General features: G+C 46.2%; 1 protein-coding gene across 2 annotated transcripts in view; it reads left to right on the top strand.

The window, feature by feature from the left end:
• LOC126267115 (juvenile hormone acid O-methyltransferase-like) overlaps positions 1 to 26,888 on the top strand; it is a 94,446-nt gene that overhangs the window by 15,218 nt on the left and 52,340 nt on the right. For both annotated transcript variants that reach the window (XM_049972026.1, XM_049972027.1), the window contains exon 2: positions 12,916 to 13,288. In XM_049972026.1, coding sequence (XP_049827983.1) covers positions 12,921 to 13,288 — 368 coding nt within the window. In that variant the 5' untranslated portion in view covers positions 12,916 to 12,920. The remainder of the gene's footprint in view (positions 1 to 12,915; positions 13,289 to 26,888) is intronic.

The raw sequence follows: 26,888 nt of genomic DNA, 5'->3' as shown, positions 1-26,888 counted from the left end.
AAGAAGATACAGCATTCTTTGAAGTGGTGACAGGTACTACGGACGTTACCAGGTGTTGTTTCCTGTGAAAGACTTGTTTCATGTGATAGAGGTGTTTAATTCGGTGTCTTGTATTTTGGTAAATTATCAGAAGCAAGGATCCAAAAGTGGACTACAGTATCTGTGCGTTTGTGAACAGTAGGAAACAGGGACTAGCCAAAGTGAGGGTAATCAGAGGTGGAGAATATATCGGATAGGATGCAAAGTGGCTTCGCTCAGGTCATTACGTAAGGGAAGGTTATTGCGAAGGATCAGGTAAAGAGGGATGGGATGGGCTGGTTTCCAGTAAGTCGATGGAATGCTTTCCAGTACTTGGAAGAGTTAACTGGGAGTGTAGCTTTGAGTCTGGCACGTGTCTGGCGCCAGTACTTGCGTTTTTCAGCATGGAGTAAAATTCAAATGTATTGTTGTAGTTGATGGTCCCATGCGAGTGTGTTCCGGTAATGAGTCCAGAGGGAGGAAATATATAATAGACAGGATTCACGAAGGGGGAGAACAGCTTGTGATAGTATAGTGGGGCGATAAGAACATATGGCTTTTGTAGGAATATAGGCAGATACAGCATCTGACAAGGTCTGCTGCAGAAAAGCTGTGGCATGGGGGACATCATGGTGTTGCTTCCCATCTACAGGTTCCTTATCGGCATTGCAGTTGGCACAGGAGTAGTTGTGGACCATTTTCGGAAGGTGGAGAATGGGGCACATGAGGACGAGTCAGTGTCTAAGATACGATGAAGACCGGTAGGTGGTCACTTCCAACTAGGGCAAGGACTTCTGCGGGAGGTTAGCAGATGTGAGAATGGCATCTAGGGTGGTGTTGCGTTCAGGACAAGTGTTCTGTGGGATGGGGACAACGTAACGTTGGAGTAGCTCTGTAAACTGACGCCACCACCAGAGTTCTGCAGGGGATCTATTATGGATGTTAAGATCACCAACAACAACGTAAGAGGAAAACGTATGGGCGATGTGGGTGAGGAAATCATAGGAGATGGGAGGATAGGGTCGAATAATCACTGGTAACAGTTAAAGTTTTGAAGAAGAGGCTAAGGATAAGTTGTTTGGTGGGACTATTGATAGGGAGTTGTGGCCGAACAGATGTTTTCATGGTGGCCAGTTAAACTCCACATCTGGCCAGGGGAGGGGATTATCTGTACATTCGAGGATAGAGAGAGGTGTGATATGGTTGGAGGAATATTTCATCAAGGCTGAAGGTATCAACATCTTGGGAGAAGGTGTGCATAGAAAGAGGTTGATTGTGGGTAGGGAGCAGATGTTATGGTACAGGATACTGTATTGCTGTTGCACCGGGATGGGAGCATGTTGCGTGGATGACGGGATGGAGAGCTATAAACAAGGGTGCCAACACGTGTGGATCTGGGGGTTAGAATAGGCCTGAGGTATTCCTGCCTGTGACAAGAAGCGACTGAAAGGAGTTTCACACGTTTCGGCCTTTATGTGATGGTCCCCTGTAGGATTTGACCTCCATTCTTCAAAATTTTCCCAAAGAGCGAGCCAATTGGGGAAGGGCGCCTTACATGGTGCATCATGTCCATCATGCATTGAGGTCATTAGCCCACTTTCTGGTCATCGCATTGCAGTCCCGCCCATTTTGGGCGAGGATACCTTCCTGGGTACGTTTTCCACCATGCACTATGCATTGTCACTTTGTGTCGATGATGACCATTGACTTCTTAGCACCTGATATCCAGCACGGTAGCCAGTCCATTGTGGTGCAGGCACCATGTACGCTGTTGGTTGTAGCAGACTGACCGCACAGGGATCGCTCTGCTGATGCCTGCGCCATTAACGCCCCATGTATACCAAGGGGTAGATGGCCATCCCCTTGGGTTATTGGAACTTCCGACAATGGCAATCCTGCCAGGTGGCGTTTGCTGTGGCTGGGTGGCGCCCATGGGGAGGGCCCCAGGTCGGAGTGGGTGGCATCAGGGCAGATACGTGATGAAGCGTAGTCCATCATACCTTGCTGGTGGTGAAACACCGAACTAGACTCCTTCTCTTTACCACCTCTACGTGCGGTCCGTTCATGTACTCCTCCATGGTGTACGCCTTGGCCGCAGCTTCATCTGGACCTTTCACGTGGCCCTGAGGACTCTATTAACCCTTCGGCTCTCCACTGTAACTTCCTCGCGATTTTTGACGTGTTCCGGGGCTCTGAAGTGGTTTAAACCGACGGCTCGATGGCTGATACTCGCTTTGGCTTTGCCTGCGTTCACGGTGGCCATATTGGACAGCATTCCTTAACCAATGGCTACAATGTATTCACTGCAGGGGTGGTGGCCATTTCTTGTGCACTTAAGTATCTCCGTTCATGCCCTGGGGAGTCTTTTCTATTATGTACTGACTCTTTGAGCAGCCTGAAAACTATCGACCATTGCTACCCTCGTCATCCTTAGGTAGCGTCTAACCAGGAGTGCATCTGTGCCCTGGAACTGTCCAGTCGTTCAACAGTGTTCTTCTGGACCCCTGGCCACCTCGGATTCCCAGGAAATGAACTTGCTGACATGATGGCCAAACAGGCTATACGGAAACCAATTCTGGAGATGGGCATCCACGAAACTGACCTGTATTCGTTATTACGCCACAAGGATTTTCATCTTTGGGTGACCGAATGGCAAAATCTCGGTATGCACAACAAACTGCGAGCCATTAATGGGACCACGAATGTGTGGAAGTCGTCAATGAGGGCATCTCGCAGGGACGCTACAGGCTCCGCATCGCCCATGCATGGGCGACCCACAGCTATCTCCTGAGCTGTGAAGACGCACCTGTCGGTGCAACGCCCGGTTGACAGTGGCCCCTATTCTTCTGCTGTGTCCTTCTTTGGCTGCCGTGCGACTTCATCTTCGGTTGCTGGACTCGTTATCATTGATTTTAGCAGACAACGCCTCATCGGCTGATTTGGTTTTATGTTTCATCGGTGACGGTGGGTTTTGTCATTCGATCTGAGTTTTAGCGCTTGTCCTTTGTCCCTCTGTGTCCTCCACCCTAGCGCTTTTAGAGTGACGGTTTTAATGCATTGCAGGGTAGCTGGCTTTCCAATTTTATTTTCGTGGACAGCCAGCCACTGTAATCTGCTTCCTTGTTTTACACTTCTGTTTCTTGAATATCTCTGTTTTCTTGTCCTCGTTTGTTCCTTTTAGTGTTTGTTGCCTTCCCTTTGTTGCTGTGGTCTTTCCTTTCTTTCCGTTTTGTGTTACATGTCTCATCTATTTTATTCTCACACTTGTGGCATTGTTTTATTAGGAACAAAGGACTGATATCCTCGTGGTTTGGTCTCTTTCCTTCTTTGAAACCAACCTAACCAACCGAGAGGCTAGAGATGGGTCGAAAAAAAATGGATTTGGTTTTCGGAGTAAGTGGTCTGGATGTTGATGGAAAACGGAGCAAGTGGCAAGAGAGATTTGTTGTAAGGTACTCAGTTGTTAGGAGTGGATACTTTGGAGGGCAGTGGTGAAGAATCTGTTGATGTCTTTGGATTGGGAATTGGGCAGAGAGAATTATTGGGATGAGTAGGTTGGGACTGTTAATTCTGATTTGACAGGTGGGGGGTTAGCCCTGCAGTTTTGAGAGTAGCTAGGATGGGTATTATTTCAGGTGGTAGGGAGGTGAGGTTGGGACAGAGTTTGAAAAAGTGGGGTCTCTAAGGTGAGGACAGATGGAGGGACTCGGGAGTGAGGTCATTATAAAAAAGGTATTTTTGGCAGTGGTAGGACTGGGGGGGGGGGGTTGGATGGTTCGACTTTGTTGGCAGTTGTAAATCAGGCTCCCCTTTGAGCAGGTGATCGATGGAGGGGGCAGACACTATGAAGACTTGCATGAGGTAGGGGGAACCTGAGTCTTAGTAGATATGGTGGGCTGTACGGAGGTCTAAAGCAGGATTACAACTGTTTGGAAAACATTACCTCTTCTGTGATCTGAGGGCCTTTCTTTATCAGGCAGTGGACGTGGGGATGGCGAGGATGCTGGTGTTCCTCGGTTGTGGAAATGATGCTCAAAGGAGTAATGGAGGCATGAGGTCCAAAAGTAATACGTGGGATTTTTAGGTGGACAGAGTGGAAGATTTGTTGAGGACAGAGCATTTGCAGGTATGACTGTTCTCCACAATACCGTCAGCAGTAGCATCTGCCTGTCGTGATTTGGCACACACAAATCGTGAAATTTATCATTAAATTATTTCGTTATGTTGTTGTTTGACATCGTTTCTTTGCGAGATATAAGACGTCATTAATTTATACACGCCACACTTGGGTTTCACGTAATGTTCTCCTGATACTGCGCTACAAATCTACGTTCACAGGACCTGCCTGCTTCGGTAGTTCTACAAAGTTACTCAGGCGGAATGTTATGTTCTCTTGGAGGCGACGTCTCGCATATTCGGTGACAGCTATATTTATACCCTGCTATAAGACAGCTGGGGTTGACTGGTTAACATGGATGACCTCCAATAGTGGAGTAAAACGTATGTAATATATTTATACTGTATGTCAAATAACAAGCCCAGGAGTGTGCAATGTTTCGGGAACTAGCTTTTAGATTGTATAGTGTCCAGATATGTACCTACAAGAAACTTTCACGTCTTCCTTGGCTACAGAACATGTTACCAGGCTGGAGACTTATACAGAATGGATCGTGTTTGATCCCTGTGCCAGACTGTTTGGGTATGGTTACAATGACTTGACTCCTTCCTTTCAGTTATTGTTAAGGAATGTAATTACATTGCTACGACAATTACTGGTAGTTTTCCACCTCTGTTGCTGCTGCAATCACATTTCATCTCAGACTAATGTGTATTAGGTCAGCTCCATCTTCCCTGCAAACCAGAATTGTCATTCTTTACTGCAATGTTGTAGTACCATACCTCGTAAAGTTTACAGCCATTTTGTTCAGGTTTTGCTTATTGGAAGTTCTAACATAAGAAATGCTGTTGAGGGCTAGATATTAAGCATACGTTTCTGCTGTAGCAGCATCATGTGTTAGTAGAATCTCACATTTCCGATTGTGACCCATTAAATGTTAGAACATAACTTCCGCAATTGCAACTACATATCTAATCGTTATAGAGAATAACAGCCCTTTAATATGTGTTGCAACATTTATTTAGCATTTGTACCAAAGGCGGATGGTCATAGAAGACCTCCGTTAGGCGTATTTTGATGTATCAATGCTTTTCCAAGGCCTAAAAAGTAATATTTTCATAATGATTTTGCTTATATTACGACAAAAATATACTTTACTGGGTTTTACAGACAAGGTAAATGGCACAATATTTAATTTCTGCTTGAAAAGTGTGTCATCTCAAAATATATTATTTTCTCTGTTTTCTGAGGTATAGACGGTGACATAGTCTTTCGAAATGACACATCTCGCTGTTAGTCTTTGATTGTGTGTTCATAAGTACACTCCTGGAAATGGAAAAAAGAACACATTGACACCGGTGTGTCAGACCCACCATACTTGCTCCGGACACTGCGAGAGGGCTGTACAAGCAATGATCACACGCACGGCACAGCAGACACACCAGGAACCGCGGTGTTGGCCGTCGAATGGCGCTAGCTGCGCAGCATTTGTGCACCGCCGCCGTCAGTGTCAGCCAGTTTGCCGTGGCATACGGAGCTCCATCGCAGTCTTTAACACTGGTAGCATGCCGCGACAGCGTGGACGTGAACCGTATGTGCAGTTGACGGACTTTGAGCGAGGGCGTATAGTGGGCATGCGGGACGCCGGGTGGACGTACCGCCGAATTGCTCAACACGTGGGGCGTGAGGTCTCCACAGTACATCGATGTTGTCGCCAGTGGTCGGCGGAAGGTGCACGTGCCCGTCGACCTGAGACCGGACCGCAGCGACGCACGGATGCACCCCAAGACCGTAGGATCCTACGCAGTGCCGTAGGGGACCGCACCGCCACTTCCCAGCAAATTAGGGACACTGTTGCTCCTGGGGTATCGGCGAGGACCATTCGCAACCTTCTCCATGAAGCTGGGCTACGGTCCCGCACACCGTTAGGCCGTCTTCCGCTCACGCCCCAACATCGTACAGCCCGCCTGCAGTGGTGTCGCGACAGGCGTGAATGGAGGGACGAATAGAGACGTGTCGTCTTCAGCGATGAGAGTCGCTTCTACCTTGGTGCCAATGATGGTCGTATGTGTGTTCGGCGCCGTGCAGGTGAGCGCCACAATCAGGACTGCATACGACCGAGGCACACAGGGCCAACACCCGGCATCATGGTGTGGGGAGCGATCTCCTACACTGGCCGTACACCTCTGGTGATCGTCGAGGGGACACTGAATAGTGCACGGTACATCCAAACCGTCATCGAACCCATCGTTCTACCATTCCTAGACCGGCAAGGGAACTTGCTGTTCCAACAGGACAATGCACGTCCGCATGTATCCCGTGCCACCCAACGTGCTCTAGAAGGTGTAAGTCAATTACCCTGGCCAGCAAGATCTCCGGATCTGTCCCCCATTGAGCATGTTTGGGACTGGATGAAGCGTCGTCTCACGCGGTCTGCACGTCCAGCACGAACGCTGGTCCAACTGAGGCGCCAGGTGGAAATGGCATGGCAAACCGTTCCACAGGACTACATCCAGCATCTCTACGATCGTCTCCATGGGAGAACAGCAGCCTGCATTGCTGCGAAAGGTGGATATACACTGTACTAGTGCCGAAATTGTAAATGCTCTGTTGCCTGTGTCTATGTGCCTGTGGTTCTGTCAGTGTGATCATGTGATGTATCTGACCCCAGGAATGTGTCAATAAAGTTTCCCCTTCCTGGGACAATGAATTCACGGTGTTCTTATTTCAATTTCCAGGAGTGTATATACAAGGCACACTCTTGTAGTTGAGGTGTGGAAACTTCCCCCAAAGGCGGAAGAACCACCATTGATCTACGGCATGAAGATGCAGAAGGCAATGGAAACCAGTGCATTAGACGAACGTTTATCCGCAGGATAGGTAGCCTTTAATTCAAAAAGTGCCATGATGATTTCTCAAGTGGCAAAAGATTCCGGAATAGTCCATTCAGATCTCCTTGAGGGGACTGCCAAGGGCAAGGTGACAATTAGAGAAAAAGTTGGTTATTCAACGAAAGGATAACGTTCTCAGTCAGGCCGTGTAATGTTTGAAGCTATAATGTGGTAAGGTAACTTGAAAATCTGAAAAGGAGAATGCAAAAGCTCAATCTAGATATAATAGGGATCAGTGAAATGAAATGAAAAGAAGGCATGATTTTTGGTGAGATGACTATAGGGTAATATCAACAGTAGCAGAAAATCGTATAATGGAATAAGATGCGTTAAGAATAGCGAAGTATAACAGTAAATTACTGTGAACAATGAAGGCATGTTCCTTATAAGAATAGAAAGCAAAGCAACACGAAAACGATAGGTCAGGTATATGTAACGACTTCGCAAGCTGAAGATGAAGAGATAAAATACGCGAGGATATTGGAAGGGTAATGCAGTACGTAAAGGGAGATAAAAATCAGAGATAGGGTATTGGAATGTGGTTATAGGGAAGGAGTAGAAGAAAAGGTTACAGGAGAGTATGGGTTTGGTACAAGCAATGAGAGGAGAAAAGAGCAATTGAGTTCTGTAAAAAGGTTCAGCTAGGAAGAGCTAACTCTGTTCAAGAATCACAAGAGGAGGTGGTACACTTGGAAAAGGCCGGGTGATGCGGAAAGGTTTGTTAGATTACGTTGTGGTAAGACAGATTCCGAAATAAGATACTGGATTGTAAGGTGTACCGAAAAGCAGATTAGACTCAAATCAAAATGTAGTAGTGATGATTAGGCTGAAGTTTGAGATTAGTCAAGAGGAATCAGTACCCGAACCTGTGGGATACACAAGTACCTACGAATGACGAGATACGGTTGAAGTTCTCTAAGGCTGTAGGTAAAGGTATATCTCAATATGAAGTACAGTTCAACAGGAATGCCCATCTCTAAAAAGGGAAAGTTGGAAAGAATGACATGGGAACAAACAAGGTAACTGTAAAGAAACCATTGGCAGTACAAAAATGTTCAGGGAAATTCAAGAATAGAGAAAAGTCGCTAGGGAATAAATAGGAGGAGCAGGAAAGCTAAGATGAAATGGTTGCATGAAATGTGAAGAAATCGGAAAAGTGATTGTCGGAAGAAATGACTGAGCACTTAGCAAAGTCCAAGCAACCTTCAGTGAAATTCAAAGCAAGGGTGGTAACATTAAGAATGCAATGGGAATTCACTGTCAAATGCAGAGGAGAGAGCGGGTAGATGGAGAGAGTACACAGAAGGCCTCCACGTAGGGAAAGATATGTCTGATGTGACAAAAGAAAATGCAGGAGTAGATGTAGAAGAGGTAGGGGATCCAGTATTAGAATCAGAATTTAAGAGCTTTGGGGACTAAGGATCAAATAAGATATAAATCATTGAGGGAAATGGCACACTGGTGTGTAAAAGTTGTGAATCTGGCTACATACCATCTGACTTTCGGAAAAAATGTCATCCCACAATTCTGAAGACTGCATGAACTGACAACTGCTAGAAATACCGTACAATCAGCTTAACAGCTCATGCCTCAAAGTTGCTGACAAGAATAACATCCAAAAGAATGGAACAGAAAATTGAGGATCTGTTAGATGATCAGTTTGGCTTCAGAAGAGATAAAGGCACAAGCGAGGCAATTCCGGCGTTGCGGCTGATAATAGAAGCAAGACTATAGAAAAATGAAGACACATTCATAAGATTTGTCGACCTGGAAAAACCGTTCAACAATTTAAAATTGTGCAAAATGTTCCGGATTTTGAGAAAAATAGGGGTAAGCTACAGGGACAGAAGTGTAAAATACAATACGTACAAGAGCCAAGAGCGAATAGTAAGAGTGGACGGCCAAGAACGAAGTGCTCGGACTATAAAGAGTGTAATACAGGGATGAGGTCTGTCGTCTCTACTGTTAACTCTGTAAATCGTAGTAGTAATGATGCAAATAAAAGGGAGGTTAAGATATGGGATTAAAATTCAAGGCTCAAGGTTAAATAAACGAACGTCTCAAGACTTACAGTACGAACGACAGTAAGCATAAAAAATTTATAAGGGCCCAAGGAAATTAATTTTTCACAAATATCTTTAGTGCAAAAACAAGGAAAAGAATGAAAAATAGGATTAAGGAGAAAGTCTGGAATAAAGATCTGGCAGCCATAAGCGGGTACCGTGAAAGGCTGTACAGAGAAGTCATAGAGATTGTAAAACACTCAAGGAATTCAGTAGGAAGGAGGACTGCGTGAAATTGAGACATCTTGAGTCTGATGCTCAAGATGACGTACAAGTCATTACGCCGCACGCCCCATCCCTCCATCCCTTCCTCCATCCCTTTCTCCGGCCCGGAGGTTAGAATAGGCCCGAGGTATTCCTGCCTGTCGTAAGACGCGACTAAAGGCAGTCTTACACGTTTCGGCCTTTGTGATGGTCGATCTCTGCCTCTTACATACTGGGGCTGCCACACATTTCAGTATGGCTCGTGGTAGTCAGTAGGCCATTGATTTAACAATTAGCAGCCCAGGACTATGCCATATATCCACTGGAGAGCACATGTGGACCTGTGTGATAGTGACCAGTTCCCCATCGTCCTGTCACTCCTCCGGCGTCATGCCCACGGACGCCTACCCAGATGGGCTTTAAACAAGGCAGACTGGGTAGCCTTAACGTCTGCTGTCACTGTTTAATCTCCCCCCACATGGCGCCATCGATGTTGTGATTGAGCAGGTCACCACAACGATAATTTCTGCGGCGGAAAACGCGCACCCTCGTTCTCTAGGGTGCCCCCAGCGAGAGACAGTCCTTTGTTGGTCGTCGGAAGCGACATAAGCGGCACCCTTCCCTAGAGCACATAAGACTTTAAAAGCAGCACCATGCCCCCGTTCACCTGATTATAAAAATGGCGAAAATAAGTGTTGGGAGAGGTAAGTATGAGCCATTGGGTTCTATACGTCACCTTCCGAAGTCTGGACAAAGATGAGACGTCTTTTTGGGTACCAGATCCCAGCAGGTGACCCTGGCGTTAACATCAGTGGCGTGCTCTCCACAGACGCAAACGCGATTGCCGAGCACTTTGCAGAGTACTATGCTCGAGCCTGTGTGTCGAACTACCCCTGAGCCTTTCGCGCCCTCAAACGGTCAGGAAAGTCCTCTAGTTCACTACCCAGCCTCACCAACGTTCTCTGTAAGCTGCTGGAATATATGGCGTGCCGGTGGTTGGGTTGGGTCTGGGAGTCACGTGGCCTACTGGCTCCATGTCAGGGCGGCTTCCTCCAGGGTCTCTCTACCACTGACAAACTTGTCCCTCGAGTCTGCCATCTGAACAGCCTTTTCCAGACGCTAACATAGATTGCCATCTTTTGACTTACGTAAAGCATACGACACGGCATGGTGACATCATATCCTTGCCACATTGTGTGACTGCGGCCTCTGTGGAACGCTCCCGATTTCTATCCAAAACTGCCTGTGGCTCTGTACTTCCCTTGTCCAAGTTGGTGCCCTCCCATAGTGGCCCCGTATTCAGGAGAGTGGCATTCCGCAGGACTCTGTATTGATTGTATCTCTAGTTTTAGTGACCATAAATGGCCTAGCAGCAGCTGTAGGACATCTCCCCTTCTCTATATATGAATGACTTCTGTATTTCGTATTGCTCCTCCAGTACTGGTGTTGCTGGATGGCGATGACAGGGAGCCATTGACAAGGTGCAGTCAGGGGCTCTAGCCCACAGTCTCCAGTTTCCAGCTGCGAAATCGTGTGTCGTGCACTTACGTCAGCGTCGAACAGTTCATCTGGAAACGGAACTTTATCTTAATGACGATTCACTCACTGCACTGGAGACGTATCGAGTCTTAGGATTGGTTTTCGACGGGTGATTGACTTGGCTACCTCACCTTCGTCAGCTTAAGCGGAAGTGCTGTCATCACCTCAATGCTCTCTGCTGCCTGAGCAAGACAACTGGGGGTGCAGATCGCTCTACCTTGTGGCAGCTTTACAGAGCCCGTGTTCAATCCCACCTTGACTATGGGAGTCTAGTATTCGGTTCGGCGCTGCCCTCAGCTTTGCGTTTCCTCGACCCAGTGCACCACTGTGGCTTTCGCCTAGCGCCAGGAGCTTTTAGGACGAGTTTGGTGACCAGTGTCCTGGTGGAGGCCGGAGTCCGTACATTGTGGATCCGGCGTGCACAACTGCTCGCCAGGTATGTTGCACACAATCGTAGTTCTCCTGAGCATTGGAATTACCGTGTCCTTTTCCCACCCGTAGCAGTTCATTCACCTGCGGCTGTTCATCTCCCGCATCGGCGGCCCAGGTCAGGGCTCATGATTGCGGTTCGTGTGCAATACCTTCTCTCCATACTAGAGTGCTTGCGTTCACCACTCCTACTTGACGTCCATTCATGTACACTTCGACGGTCTACACCTCGGCCGAAGCTTCGTCTGGACGTTTTGCACGGCCCTAAGGACTCAACCCCGCTGTTCTCCGCTGTCACTTCCTCTAGATCCTTCACGTTTTTCGGGGCTCTGAAGTTGTTTACACCGACGGATCAATGGCTGAAGGTAATGTTCGCTTGGCGTATGTCCACAGAGGCCAAATTGAACAGCATCCCTTGCCAGCTGGCTGCAGTGTATTCACTGCGGAACTTGTGGCCATATCTCGTGCACTTCAGTACATCCGTTCCTGTTCTGGTGAGCCGTTTCTTCTCTAACTCTCTAAGCAGCTTAGAAGCTACCGACCAGTGCTACCCTCGCCATCCTTTCGTATCGAACATCTAGGAGTCCATCTCTGCCCTGAAACGGTCCAGTCGTTCAGCGGTGTTTGTGTGGACCCCAGGACATGACGGAATCCGAGGCAACGAACTTGCCGACAGGCTGGCCAAACAGACTACGCGGAAACAGCTCCTAGAGATAGGCATCTCCGAAACTGATCTGCGTTCTGTCTTGCGCCGCAAGGTTTTTCGGCTTTGGGAGATGGAGTGGCATAACAGTATGCACAAAAAATTGTGTGTCATTAAGGAGACTGTGGTTGGAAGTCGTCCCTGCGGGCTTCTCGCAGAGTATCAGCTTTCGTTCGTCGGCTCTGCATTGGCCCTATGTGGCTCACACGTGGTTACGTCCTCCGTTGCAAGGACCCACCTCAGTCTCCCTGTGGTTTCCAAATGACAGTCGTCTACCTCTTGCTGGACTGCCCGATTTTAACCGCTCCTCGGCGGATTTTTAACCTCCTAGCACCCTGCCTTCGGTGTTGGGTGACAATTCCTCAACAGTAGCTTTAGTTTTACGTTTTTATTTTTTGGTCTGAGTTTTAGCGCATATCCTCTGTCCCTCTGTGTCCTCCACCCCAGAGCCTTTAGAGTGGAGGTTTTATTGTGTTGCAGAGTACCTGGCCTCTCCTTTATTCTCGTGGTCAGCCAGCCGTGGTAATCTGCTTTTTTGTTTTGAATCTCCTCTCCCTGTTTCTTGCATCTCTGTGGTTTTCTTGTCTGGTTTTGTCCATTGTAGTGTTTGTTGTCATTCCATCGTTCTTATGGTTCTTCCTTTCTCCTGTTATTGTGCCATACATCATCTTCGTTTTCTTCTTTCCCTTAGGTAATTGTTTTACTGGGAACAAGGGACTAATGACTTAGCAGTTTGGTCCCTTTTCGCTCTCTTAAACCAACCAACCATATCAATAAAATAACAATTGCACGAATGTTTGTCTCTCAAATCACGCCATCTCTTGTCTTCATGCAACCCACCAGTGGGTGTGGTCTCTCAAAGTTATTTCACCTGAACTAAGTGAAGTCTGCCATAAATATACGCATGCTCATAGACTCATAAAGGCAACAATAATGAGAGTAACCTTGCAGGTAAAATGAACGACGCAGAGCTGTACGCCAAATCGAGCAGCCTTCAGCAGCAGTTCGTGAACAAGGTGCTACGGGAGCTGTGGCCGGCGTTGGACTGGCGGTGCGCTCAAGGCACTGTGCTGGACGTCGGCTGCGGTGCTGGTGACGTCACGACACAGGAGCTGCTGCCGCGACTGCCACCAGCAGTCAGCGTCCTCGCTGTAGACATCAGCCCCGCCATGGTAGCCAAGGCTGCAGACAGGTTCTCTGGGCCACGTCTGTGCTTCCGTCAGCTGGACATTGGCACGCCACGTATTGAAGAAACAGACGTTTGGAAGCTAGGGCCCTTCCCAAAGGTGTTCTCCTTCTGTCTGCACTGGGTGCAGGATCAGAGGTAAGTAGTTTTATCACGTACTGTGCTAGAGACGTTATTAGTCGCAAAAGACAAGAGCGATATCTCGCCTGAAATTGCTGGATTTGTCCAAAGAAGGTACTCTACTTTAGATCTTCGGTCGGTCCTACCTAGTAAGTTCCACGCTGACGAGACGATTTAAAGATCAGTGATTTTTTATCTTTCTTTTTGCTGAACAATTTTTCTTTGGGGCGCTTCCAGAGAACTCAAAGCTTTTGTTTTTTTGTTCAGTAAGTTTCATGTGGTAATGACATTTTAAGCCATTGTGAATGCATAGATGTAGCTATTTAATGCTGGTGGCTGGGTTCACCGACTAAGCGCCTTTAGTGTAACGATATCACAATCGGTCTCTCTGCCTGTATGCGAGGAATATGTTAAATTCGATAACATTGACAGTGAGGTGACACCACTACCACCAAGCATTGATTGTCTGCAGGTGTTCTTGCATCTGGCTATGATTTTCTGGTATCTCGACTTTCTTTATCATATCGGTGAACCTCTTCCCTCAATTTGCGACACTATCCTCCTCTTTCTCGCGTATTCCCCCCCCCCCCCCCCCCCCCACGAAGGGACAGCAATGATATGTTGGAAACGAATTGTAAAAGGCAATCTGAATTTCGCCCCACTTCCTTTCTCCAGGGGGCTCGCAGTTTATTCGTAGGTTCGCGCATGGCGCACTTGGGTCCCTGACCTACTGCAGCCTAACCTTCCTTCCCAAGCTGCATTTCCTTCGTCGAGCCCCCTCCCTCCCCATTCTGCCTCCTTCCCCTTTCTCCGTGTTTTATTTATGTCGACCTGGTTATCCATCTCGTTGTCTGTATACCCTAAGATTTTCATCCTCTAGACTGTTCTTTCATTCTTTCTCATGTTTGTTTCCCCTTGGGGTTTGACCACATCCTAAATTTTTCAGTCCTTAGTGTCAGCCACTGGGGAAGAGCTCCCCCCTAGTGTCTATGACGTGGATTCATCTCCCCTCTCTTCCACCCCCTTTTCCTCCCTTCACCCTACTGGGTTACCAGGTCATATAAACAGTCTGTGTGGTGGGGCTGTTACCTACTAATCTGCTTGAGCCCCCTGATACCACAACGGTCACACTACTGATACCTGAACTGTCTCCCCCCCCCCTCCCCCTCCATGTATCCTTGTCATCTTGGAGCATCGGAACTCCCAGAAATGGCCGCAGTGTCAAATGGACATTGCTGTCAGTGGGTGGCGCCCATGGGAATAGCCCCTGGTTAGAGTGGATGGTATGAGGACAATGCTTGGCGCATGAAGCGTATAAAGTTGCAAAATTACGGCCTCATACGGCCATCTCTTAGTGATAGCTCATTGAATGCTGGTTCTTATGACCCTTCCTTTCCCTGGCTACACACAGAGATGAGGGCCTGGCTCGCCTTCTAGGGGGTGAAAGACTATCCCTGCTACCTGGTCTGTACTAGGATGGACGGAGACACATTCACCACCACAAGGCAGTTGTTTCTTGTAGAGAATATAAAGTCTGGTGGAGTCTCTCAGTAAGATCCAGTGGGGCTCCCTTTTGATCAAAGCTTCTTCTGTCGCCATATCTGCAGCCCATCGTGATTGAGATCGCCTTGTCGACGTCCTGATGTCTAATACTCGTCGCGTGGCTCTGCACATGGTTCAGGGAGTGATTTTTCAAAAGGCCTAATCCTACAAACTGATGAGCAACTCTGGGCTAATCTGGAGCATAGACAACCAGACCGATTCTGGTGTCTTTATTACTGCTTCCAAAGGGATACCCTCCCAGAGAAGGTCAATGTTGTGTGTTACCAAAGTGAGGTGAAGCTGTACATCCTGTATTCCATGACGTGGTTTTTTTGCTTGCATTTTGGGCATACGCCTTCCTGCTGCAAGGCAAGCTCTCTGTGTGGTGACTGTGGCCACCCACTCCGTGAGATAAGCCCCTGTGTTTTGCCATCTGTGTGTGTAAACTGCCATATCCGCCACTCTCCACGCTCACCACATTACCCAGTTTACAAGACGGGGGTCGCTGAGTAAAGGTCCCTGGATCGTCCATCTTATGCTGAGGCTCGGCATAAACATGAAACTGCAACCAGTATAGACTTCCTCTACTTTTGCCTCTGTTACAGCCTTCCCCCGACCCCAACTTCAGCTTCATTATGCAGCTCTTCCCCACTTCCATCTCCCCATCCCCTGCAGCTCCCACACCCTCCCCACCAGGTGCTCTTCTCCCAGCATATCTGAGGCCACAGTCCTGCTACCACCATTCAGCAATTGGACACACCATCTGTGCACCCCAATGTCGTATACTCTTTCAGTTCTGGATCATGCAGAAGCCTGCTCTTCCTCTGTGCCATGCCCTCCTCGACCTCTGAATGAGGAGGAAACGAAAGTTCCAGTACAAGGCCACCATCCCACTCCCTCGTATCCCCAGAGGTCCCATCTCCCCCTACGGAGCCTAATTCTGACAAGCCATTTGTGGATGTCACGCCATCCTTGTCTGTGACATGACCTCTCGGTTTCTTTATATCCAACCACAGGATAATGCCTTGGAGTTGTAACAGATATTCCTGTCACCTACCGGTAATAAGTTCTTTCCTTTCATTATATTCTGTATTGCTGCTCAGGAAACGTACTTCGGTTATGAGCACTCTCCAATGTTTTGTGGTTCTGTTCAGTCAGAACTGTGCTTGACCTGGGATAGCGTCTGGAGGGGTATGCGCTTTGATCAACACTGATGCCATTACTGACTGGATCACCTTCGTGCTAACCTGGGAGCAGTAGCAGTAAGAGTGCAAACTACCCCAGAAATCACTCCCTCAGGGGCTCAGCATTCGTTTGTTGAGTACGGGCTTCGCGACCCTGTGGTTCCTGAGTTGGGACTGGTAAGTGCCACCAACCGTGTCATCATAAGCTCTGGGCATACTTTAGCGACCACCTACCGGTGCAGTGGTGGAATGTTGTGTGTTTCGGAGAACGGGGGTCTAGGCTTGCTGATGTTGCCATAGCGTATGTTAAAGTGTCGAACTTCAGTAATCGTAGGGAGATAAAAGACGACTTAGACAAAGTTTCCGTTTGTTGTGATAAATGGCAGTTATCTCTAAATGTGGAAAAATGTAAATTGATGGGGGTGAGTAAGAAGATCGAACTTGTAATTTTCTCATACGGTATTACCAGTGTCATACTTCAGTCAGGTCGTTTAAATATCTGGGCATAACGTTGCAAAGCGATATGAGATTGAACGAGGTTGTAAAAACTGTGGTGGAGAAGGCGAATCGTCGATTTTGGTTTATTGGAAGTACTTCAGGAAAGAGTGATTCACCTTTAAAGGAGACCGCATTCAGGACGCTAGCGCGACATGTTCTTGGGTACTGTTAGTGTTTGAGACCCGGAACAGGTAGTCAGAATTGAAGGAAGCCATCGAAGCCATTCAGAGGCGGGCTGCCAGATTCGTTATCGGTCTGTTCGAACAACACTAAGTGTTCCGGAGACGCTTCGGGAACTCAAATGGGAATGTCTGGTGGGAAGACGGCGCTCTTTTCGAGGAACACTATTGAAAAAATTTAGAGAACGATTCTACTTACCTTATGTGTAAGGAGCACGAAGATAAGAGAAGGTAGGGCTTATACGGAGCCATATAGACAGTCGTTTTTCCCTCACTCTTTTTGCGAGTTGAACAGGAAAGGATATGACTAGGGATGGTACAGTGCACCTTCCGCACGCACCGTAAGATGGCTTAGATGTACATATGTACGAGGGGCGTTCAATAAGTAATGCAACGAATTTATTAGCCAATTTCCTTGAAAAACTGAGGAATTAGTTGCTGGATCCCGTGGAATATTCATTTCTTCAGCTGTTACAATTTCATGAAGTTCGTATAGTTGGGGCGCTATATGTGGCCTACTAAATGGCGTCGGTAACGGAGATGCGTTCCATGCAGAAAACTGCCATTGATTCTTTTGGCGGATAACCAGAGTGTCGCAGATATTGATAAACACCTACAGAATGTCTACGGAGACATGATAGTAAAAGAAAAAAGCACGGTGAATCATTTGGCAATGCGTCTGCCATCACCGCTGGTCGGCAGCGCACACCCTCAGGAAACAGAAGAAACGACTTCATCGTGTTTGCCCTAAAAGTCTGCAGACCCAAGAGGAGCCCGAAAAACTTCATTGGACTGTTCTTTCTCATCTTCCCTTCGGCCCGGGTTTTGTACCTTCTGACTTTAGCTCCGTGAAGGATGGACTCGGCGGTAGCAGACGGTAGATGAATTGTCTGTTGATGCAACAAGACGTTGGCTCAGACGTCGAGCAGAAGTGGTACTATGCTGGCGTAAAGGCTCTCCCAGTAAGGTGGCGTCGGATTGAACCAAGACTGTGTTAAAGACAGGATTTTGCAGCCAAAACACTGGGGAATAATATTGTGTATTGGAGCCCTTAATAAAACCAACCTGCTTTCAGAAAAACAGTTGCACACCTTATTGAACCACCCTCCTACATTACTGTACATTTAAATCACGTTACCAGTCTTAGCTACACTATGGAATCTTGTCAACATCTGACTGAAAATCTATGCATTTTTTCATGCAGTCAGAGGCAGTTCACACCAAAATGACACTGAGTCAAAATTTCCGCAATAGCGGTTCGAACATCGTATGGCAAAACGTCTCACCGCATTTTTTATGACCAGAAGTTGAAACACTCCCTGTTCAACCCACCGTTATTGACTAGTGAATTATAGCCTAACAGTTTAAAATAGTTTGACCGTGTGCAACCGATAAAGGCTGATGTGTTAATATTTGCACGGGAGTTGTCTCGTATCAAATTCAACAAAGCTAATTAGGATGTCAGACAGCAATAATCGGTACATACATCATTGTAAATGTTCTACATCTTTTGTCCAAACAGCACAAATGAAACAGTTACTCCCTTCGTCTGATAAAGTAATACCGGTTAACTGATCACAGATCGTCTATTAATGTCGTCATACGCCAGTATTCTACACGTGGCACTGAATACGCAATCCTCACTGCAGTCCAAATCGTGGGCGTCCGGCGCGGTTGTCGCGTAATTACAGGGCACAAATGAACACTTCAAAACATCAAACAAATCACTCAATTAACGCAATTTGTTTTTGCTGGAGGTCAAGCCCACGGCTTTGGGTGACACGAACAGCCGTTAAAAAACTAAACGCGGTCGGTCGTCCTGCCGGAATCCGCCCTGCTCTCTTAGCAGCCAACGACTTACTTGCTCGGAGTCTCAACACCGACTACACTCTGGCGCAATGGGCGCTCAACTATCGATGGTACCTACTGCGACCTCAGTGAGGCAAAGATATATTGTTTTCAATACGTAAGGGGCGGTTGTCTTCTTACAAAGTCCACAGCACGTATCCTAAGTTTGTTAACAGGACGATACCAATTCATAAAAAACTAGGAGACGTACACCTAATCTGACACACCTTCGACTCGTGCAGTGAACCGCACACTGTGGAGCATCGGATTCTGTGACGGACTGTCGCAGGTGTTTGGAAAACTAGTAAAGTAACACTCAGCCTGATAAACAGAACTGCGCCAAAGCATTTCGCCGCAAGGACAATCACGGCACAGAACTCTCAGTCATTCCCTGCCTGCAAGAGATCAGCCACCACACACAGTTGCCCAAAAATCCTACCTCATCTGTACCTTGCGACACACCGAGAAATTACAGTTTCTAACTTATCCGTGTGACGAACACGAGAGGACAATGAAAATTCCAAAATATGAGGTTTTATGGATTCTCTAATTATGTGATGCAGCCTTGGAAAAATTGTTGAGAACGTCGGCAACTAGGCCCGTCAACAAACTGTTTAACGACGAACCCGGCGGGCTCCTATCAACATCAGGACGCAGCAACAGCTGGACGAACGACGTATCCCTCTCCAGAATCTGCTTCCCAGTGACATCCAGCCGTGGTGAACTGTGTTTACTATCAAATAGTTTCCCATTTACAATTTGTAATGAACTTCGTAAGTATGTACTATGATGGTGAAATTTCATTAAAAAAAGAGTAGGTTCTAGATCTGTCGAGTCTCCACGCAAGATCTCTTGGTCCATTCTCCCTACCACAAAATTCGTAATCCAGTCACACATTTTGCTTGATATCCCGTACGATCCTACTTTCGACAGTAAGCGTACGTGTGTTATTGGTCGGAGACTTTTCGGAAATTGAGAAATACTGCATCTCCCTGAGTGTCTTGATCCATGGGTTTCAGAAAGTTGTAAGACGCTAGTTGGGGTTTACATGATAGATATTTTTATATCCTTGCAGGTTGCTGTTAGGAAGTTATTCTGTTAGAGATACATCATTACGTTCAAGATGAGAGGATTCTATAACAAATAGACGTCAAGGACATTGAACTACAGTTACGCGGATCACTTCTGCTACCCTTCCTGCAGGTGTGTCTCTCACGGGAACGGGCACAACTGTTCGTCAGAAGATTTACGGTACATCATTGTTCAAAAAGGGGTTCACTCAGCCAGAAATTTGGTATACAATCTCATATGGACTACATCGGGTTCTGGTGCCCTGTTAGGCCTCAGAGATTTGTTACTTCTGACAATATACATACTAAGATCTACACTGCCTAAAAACGTGGGGAAGATGAAACGAAATGAAACTTCACAGAATGAGAGGGTTTGTAATGGTAGTTCAGTTTTTAAAATACCGAGTCAAATTCACAAAGTACGTGGCAGTATTAGCCCACTTGTCAGTATGAAGTAGCACCCGTACTGGTATGGTTCAAATGGCTCTGAGCACTATTGGACTTAACTGCTGTGGTCATTAGTCCCCTTGAACTTAGAACTACTTAAACCTAACTAACCTAAGGACATCACACACATCCATGCCCGAGGCAGGATTCGAACCTGCGACCGTAGCAGTCGCACGGTTCCGGACTGCGCGCCTAGAACCGCGAGACCACCGTACTGGGCTGAATGGGGGCACTGATTCGGTGTGGGAGTAAAGATAGTCAACAACTGTTATCACAGGTGATGAGGACACTGGCTGTGGGACGGAGTTGACATCCGAGCTGGTCGCTCACATGTTCTATCGGGGACCTATCTTGGGATCTTGCCGACTACGGGAGTACACCGTCAAGCAGGCAGTTCATAAATTCGTGCCGTGTGTGTGGACGAGTGTCCTTATAAAAAATGGCACAACGATACTGTCAGTTGAGAGGTAACAAATGAGGACGCAGAATATCCGTGACGAACAGTTGCACTGTAGAGCTCTTCCAACAATTACAGGCTGCAAATTGGAGTCATAATCGGCGGTTCCTCACACTAAGATGCCAGGGGTAACAGCGGTGTGTAATTTCCAGGAAGAATAGAACCTCTTACCAGGTAACCTCCACACTCGTCCTACACTACTGGTCATCAAAATTGCTACACCAAGAAGAAATGCAGATGATAAACGAGTATTCATTGGACAAATATATTATACTAGAACTGACATGCTATTACATTTTCACGCAGTTAGGGTGCATAGATCCTGAGAAATCAGTATCCAGAGCAACCACCTCTGGCCGTAATAACGGCCTTGATACGCCTGGGCATTGAGTCACACAGCTTGGATGGCGTGTACAGCTACAGCAGCCCATGCAACTTCAACACAATACCACAGTTCATCAAGAATAGTGACTGGCGTATTGTGACGAGCCAGTTGCTCGGCCACCATTGACCAGGCGTTTACAATTGATGAGAGATCTGGAGAAAGTGCTGGCCAGGGCAGCAGTCGAACATTTTCTGTATTCAGAAAGGCCCGTACAGGACCACCAACATGCGGTCATGCATTATCCTGCTGAAATGAAGGGTTTCGCAGAGATCGAACGAAGGGTAGAGCCACATCTGAAATGTAACGTCCACTGTTCGAAGTGCCGTCAATGCGAAAAAGAGGTGACTGAGACGAGACGTGTAACCAATGGCACCCCATACCATCACGCCGGGTGATACGCCAGTATGGCGATGACAAATACCCGCTTCCAATGTGCGTTCACCGCGATGTCGCCAAACACGGATGCGACAATCATCATGGTGTAAACAAAACCTGGATCCATCCGAAAAAATGACGTTTTGCCACTCGTGCACCCAGGTTCATCGTTGAGTACACCATCGCAGACGCTCCTGTCTGATGCAGCGTCAAGGGTAACTGCAGCCATGTTCTCCGAGCTGATAGTCCATGCTGCTGCAAACGTCGTCGAACTGTTCGTGCAGATGGTTGGTTTGCAAACGTCCCTATCTGTTGACTCAGGGATCGAGACGTGGCTGCACAATCCGTTACAGCCATGCGGATAAGATGCCTGTCATCACGACTGCTAGTGATAAGAGGCAGCTGGGATCCAGCACGGCGTTCCGTATTACCTTCTGAGCCCACCGATTCCATATTCTACTAACAGTCATTGGATCTCGACCAACGTAAGCAGCAATGTCGCGGTTCGATACACCGCAACCATAATAGCCTATAATCCGATCTTTATCAAAGTCGGAAACGTGATGGTAAGCATTTCTCCTCCTTACACGAGGAATACAATTCTAATCATTTTCACACCAGCTGACAGGTGTCCGTGTTAAAGAGACACCAGGTCATGTCTTCCGGGTGCTTCACTTTTTGTTACGTTTTGTTATTCCGTTGTAAAGGAACATTTGAAAACGGCTCAGCATTTTTGCTTAAAACGACCCTGAACTTCAGTTTCCGTTTTGTCAATGAGTGTCTGAACATTAACTTTGGTTCCACTAAGAGCATTTACATAGGACCAATATTTCTTTGTGTATTGCAAGACATCCTTCCATAACGTCCTGCTACAGTAGTCACTGAAGGTTTAGCACATTGTCTTCATCACAGCCAAGCGCTTTTCATCCAGCGACTCTCTCAACAGCGATATATACTGCTTTAAACAAAGCTGGGTTACAGTTCATGTCCCGGCTCTTCTCCAGAGCAAAACGCTCAAAATCCCATGGCGAGGTAGGCCACTACAGCTTTTTATCTAGTATGCTGAACATATAAATCTTTGTAGGTCTTCCAGTTGCCCTTTGCTCTTTGGCAGTCACTATTGTTAAATCTTTCGCATGGGCACTAATACTACTTTCAATGCGGACGTCGTTAACGAGAACCAGTTTATTCCTTGCTGTTCGATTAAATCAATATTACATCATTAGTAGCTTTTAGAACAATCGGTTTTAGGTAGTACTCAGGAAAGGCATTTAGTAATGTTTTGCAGGACGACTTGTCACAGATGCCTCTTAAGAAAACAATTTTCCCTATTGACGGTTGGCTGATAGGTGTCATTCGATGACACTATGATTATAGAACTTACGTACTAGTGAATTTAAACTATCTCAAAAGTTTTCGGCTACATCTGCAGGTGAGTCTGGTTGTCAACAGGATTCAGTTACCAGTTTTTTACCCAACATCGGTAATCTCTTTCCCAGACTACGTTGCATTCCGTTTGAATTACTACCTAGGCACATTTTAACTTCTTATATACTACGGCAAACACCCCCCTCCCCCCCCCCCCCCCCCAAAAAAATCCATTTTCCGTAAGTCTCTCTAAATTTTCGCCACATATGTCACTGATATCAATTTGAATCAGGGATGTAGTCTTTCATACCTGTCGTTGTCTATACGCTGAACAATAAATGATGGAAATTAAAAAGAATTTTAAAGAATGGGATTAAAGTTAAAGATCAAAGGATATCAAAGTTAAGATTCGCCGATGACATACCTATCCACAGTGAAAGTGAAGACTTACAGGATATGTTGAATGGAATGAACAGTCTACTAACTATAGAATAGCGAATGAGAGCAAATCGAATAAAGACGAAAGTAATGAGAAACAGGGAAATGAGAACAGCGTGACACGTAACTTCATAAAGGCGATCACGAAGCAGATGAAGTTAAGGGATTATGCTACGGAGACTGCAAAATATCCCATGACGGCCGGAGCAAGGAAGACATAGAAAGCAGATCAGCTGTTGTTAATTAGGTGGGCCGATAAGGTAAGCCAGCCTCGATGGCCGAGCGGTTCTAGGCGCTTCAGTCCGGAACCGCGCGACTGCTACGGTCGCATTTTCGATACCTGCCTCGGGCATGGATGTGTTCGATGTCCTTAAGTTAGTGAGGTTTAAGTAGTGCTACGTTCTAGGGGACTGACGACCTCCGTTGTTAAGTCCAATAGTGCTCAGACCCATTTGATAAGGGAAGGGATGATAATAGGTTGGAAAACGAGAGGAATCCGTGGTGGGCCACATTTAGCCATTCAGGAGCCTGATGACTGAAAGAAAACAGCTACTTCAGGTCTTAACCAGGTTTGTCATTAGTTAATTATGCAATCTCCAGTGTTCGTGAAAGAAACGACGGAGCACGTTATCACCAATGAAATGTCACTTGCTGACATTGGTATCCCCGAATGAGTGTAATAGGAACGTTATTGTTCATAGCATACGATAATGATTCATCGAATAAAATTAGCTACAGCTGCTACGTTTTAAGAGAATGATGCAGCTAGGTAATAACTGAGCTCAGTTCAGTAAAAATTGCTGTAGCGTCGCTTCAATTGTCGAGAAAATACCAACCCGCTTCCAATACTGGCAACTAGATCTTAATGCAGATAAACTGAAAGTTGCGAACACCACGAAACGTAAAATTGTGGTACATGTTTATTACAAGATTGAGGCACATCTAGAATTCATATGACAGCTTCAATAAATATATGGAAGCAACACTGCAAAAATACATGAAACAGAACAACAATGTAGCTTTAGTTGCTGATAAAGCAAACACTATAAAACCGCCTATTGTTAGAATATTGCGAAACTGCTCTTCGCCCAAAAGAATGGCTTACAGAACACTTACACTGCCCAAATTATAATGATGTTAAGGCAATTCGACTGCAATGTAATAGGTTCGTGGCTAAAATCAAGGCTGTGTGATCAGTGGCGTTAGATACTCAACTCGTGTTCCGTGGAAACACAAAAAATGAAGCAGCATCTCCGTCTGTTCCTTGCATACTGTACCATTCTGTTGCTTCAATTAATTAATTTTAGCTCCATATCTGCATAAGGGAAGAATATAAACAGCAGCTTGTAATTCGGGAAATGACTCAGTAAGTCTTCATGTTTTAACAATACAACATCCATGATTTTCGAGTCGGCTGGTCATAACTGTCTGTTTCAGGATGCTGTTCCTTCAGCTGTAGTCCTTAGAATAGTTGAGCTACAAGCAAAGATTGTAAACGAATACAGAGTTTTACAGGTAAATAAGTGGTGTACACACATGTGTTTGTAAAAAAATGTCCAGTTTTTTCCGTTTGAGCTTACGTCCCTAATTAGTGGCACCAAGTAACTACATGAATGGCCTCTGCAGAGAACTGAGGCCATTGTCTTACAAACGTATTACGAAGGGGCGTTCAGTAAGTAATGGAACATGGTTTTTTCTGAAAGCAGGTTGGTTTTATTCGGGATTCCAGTAAACTAAATTATTTCCCTTCTCTTGACTACAATACCCTGTTTTTCAATATAATAGCCATTCATTCTCGTGTGCGTAGAATTGTATGAGGTGTTGCGTTATCATTGGAGAAGCAGTAGTCAGTTTGCATTTTTGTGCCGACGAACGCGATTAAGTCGTTTCTTTAGGTCCCTGATGGTAGCATCATGAGGGAGGACATTAAACACCTTCAGAGTTACAGATCGATCGATCACCTCGGATGTGTGTTCTCAGCACGTTCCAGCATTCCGGGAGTTGCAGCTCTGAGCGGCCGGTCGGCATGCGGGAGATGGGACAGGTTTGCCCGACCGTACTGCGACACGACACGCCACGCCCAACGGCTCATCTACTTTTGTTCACTGCCAGGTCTCAGTAGATATTCACCAAGTGCAGATGAATATCTGCGATGATCTAGATTTCCGGACAAGAAACACAATGACAGGTTTTGTACTAGGAACGCACCCTGTTACAGACGCCGCCCCCCCCCCCCCCCCCTTTGGAAGACTATGTGTAGCGTTTCCATCTATCGGAACTTCAGGAAACTATAAGGCCTGAAGCGGAAATATTCTATGGGGTCACACATTTATCAATCGAAATTTGCCGAGAAAAAATGTTGCGTGACTTTGTGAACGCCCGCAGTACATTCATTATTATGTCTAACGAATATTTGGTGCAACGGGGTCGTGGGGATAATTTGATTCATTTGCTTCTTCTTTCTACTGTAGCAGACACTATTTATGACAACGTGTAGCGGGTATATATTATACTGTTTATTGTATTTCTCACAGACTGAAAATCTCTCTTCTTAACACATACTGAATTTTTGAGAGTTCGGGATTGGCACTGATTTTCTAGTCCAACAAGAAGAAATGACGCTGTACATACATCACTGGCCATTAAAATTGCTACACCACGAAGATGACGTGCTACAGACGCGGAATTTAACCGACAGGAAGATGCTGTCAGATGCAAATGATTGGCTTTTCCGAGCATTCACACAACGTTGGCGCCGGTGGCGACACCTACAACGTGCTGACGTGAGGAAAGTTTCCAACCGATATCTCATACACAAACAGCAGTTGACCGGCGTTGCCTAGTGAAACGTTGTTGTGATGCCTCGTGTAAGGAGGAGAAATGCGTACCATCACGTTTCCCACTTTGATAAAGGTCGGATTGTAGCTTACCGCGATTGGTGTTTATTGTATCGCGATACTGCTGCCAGCTTTGGTCGAGATCCAATGACTGTTAGCAGAGTATGGAATCGGTGGTTTCAGGAAGGTAATACGAAACGCCGTGCTGGATCCCAATGGCCTCGTATCACTAGCAGTCGAGATGACAGGTATCTTGTCCGCATGGGTGTAACGGATCGTGCAGTCACGTCTCGATCCCTGAGTCAACAGATGGGGACGTTTGCAAGACAACTATCTGCACGAATAGTTAGACGACGTTTGCAGCACCAAGGACTATCAGCTTCAAAACCATGGCTGTGGTTACCCACGACGCTGCATCAAAGACAGGAGCGCCTGCGATGGTGTAATCAACGACGGACCTGGATGAACGAATGACAAAACGTCATTTTTTTCGGATGAATCGATTAGATTAGATTTACTTTCATTCCAATTGATCGGTAGTGAGGAGATCCTCCAGGATGTGGAACATGCCAGAAAAACCATACATCACAAATATTTACAACTAAAACAAATAAGCTAATGTACCATTCCACAGGTCCCAATTGGAATGATCGTCATATTTTAATCAACACTATATGAAAGTCATTTGACAAATACTAATGCACTGAATTTAAAATAAAAAGTTTGTTTATTTATAAGGTAATAAACATGTAATACAACTACTATAGTACTTATTTACAATGAAGACATTACTGCACTGAAATTTCGCAGAAGTTTATGTATAATAGGGTGAATCACCTAACATACTGACGATTCCCCAGACCGAACGTGAGGAGAGGGGCTAGTATAATTGGTTAATACAAACCATAAAAAATGCACGGAAGTATGTTTTTTAACACAAACCTACGTTTTTTAAATGGAACCCCGTTAGTTTTGTTAGCACATCTGAAC

The sequence above is a fragment of the Schistocerca gregaria genome, chromosome 4 (assembly GCF_023897955.1).
Source record: "Schistocerca gregaria isolate iqSchGreg1 chromosome 4, iqSchGreg1.2, whole genome shotgun sequence".
In the NCBI taxonomy this organism is placed as follows: Eukaryota; Metazoa; Arthropoda; class Insecta; order Orthoptera; family Acrididae; genus Schistocerca; species Schistocerca gregaria.
Note: the sequence above shows the minus strand (reverse complement) of the source record. Positions and strands in the feature narration are given on the sequence as shown.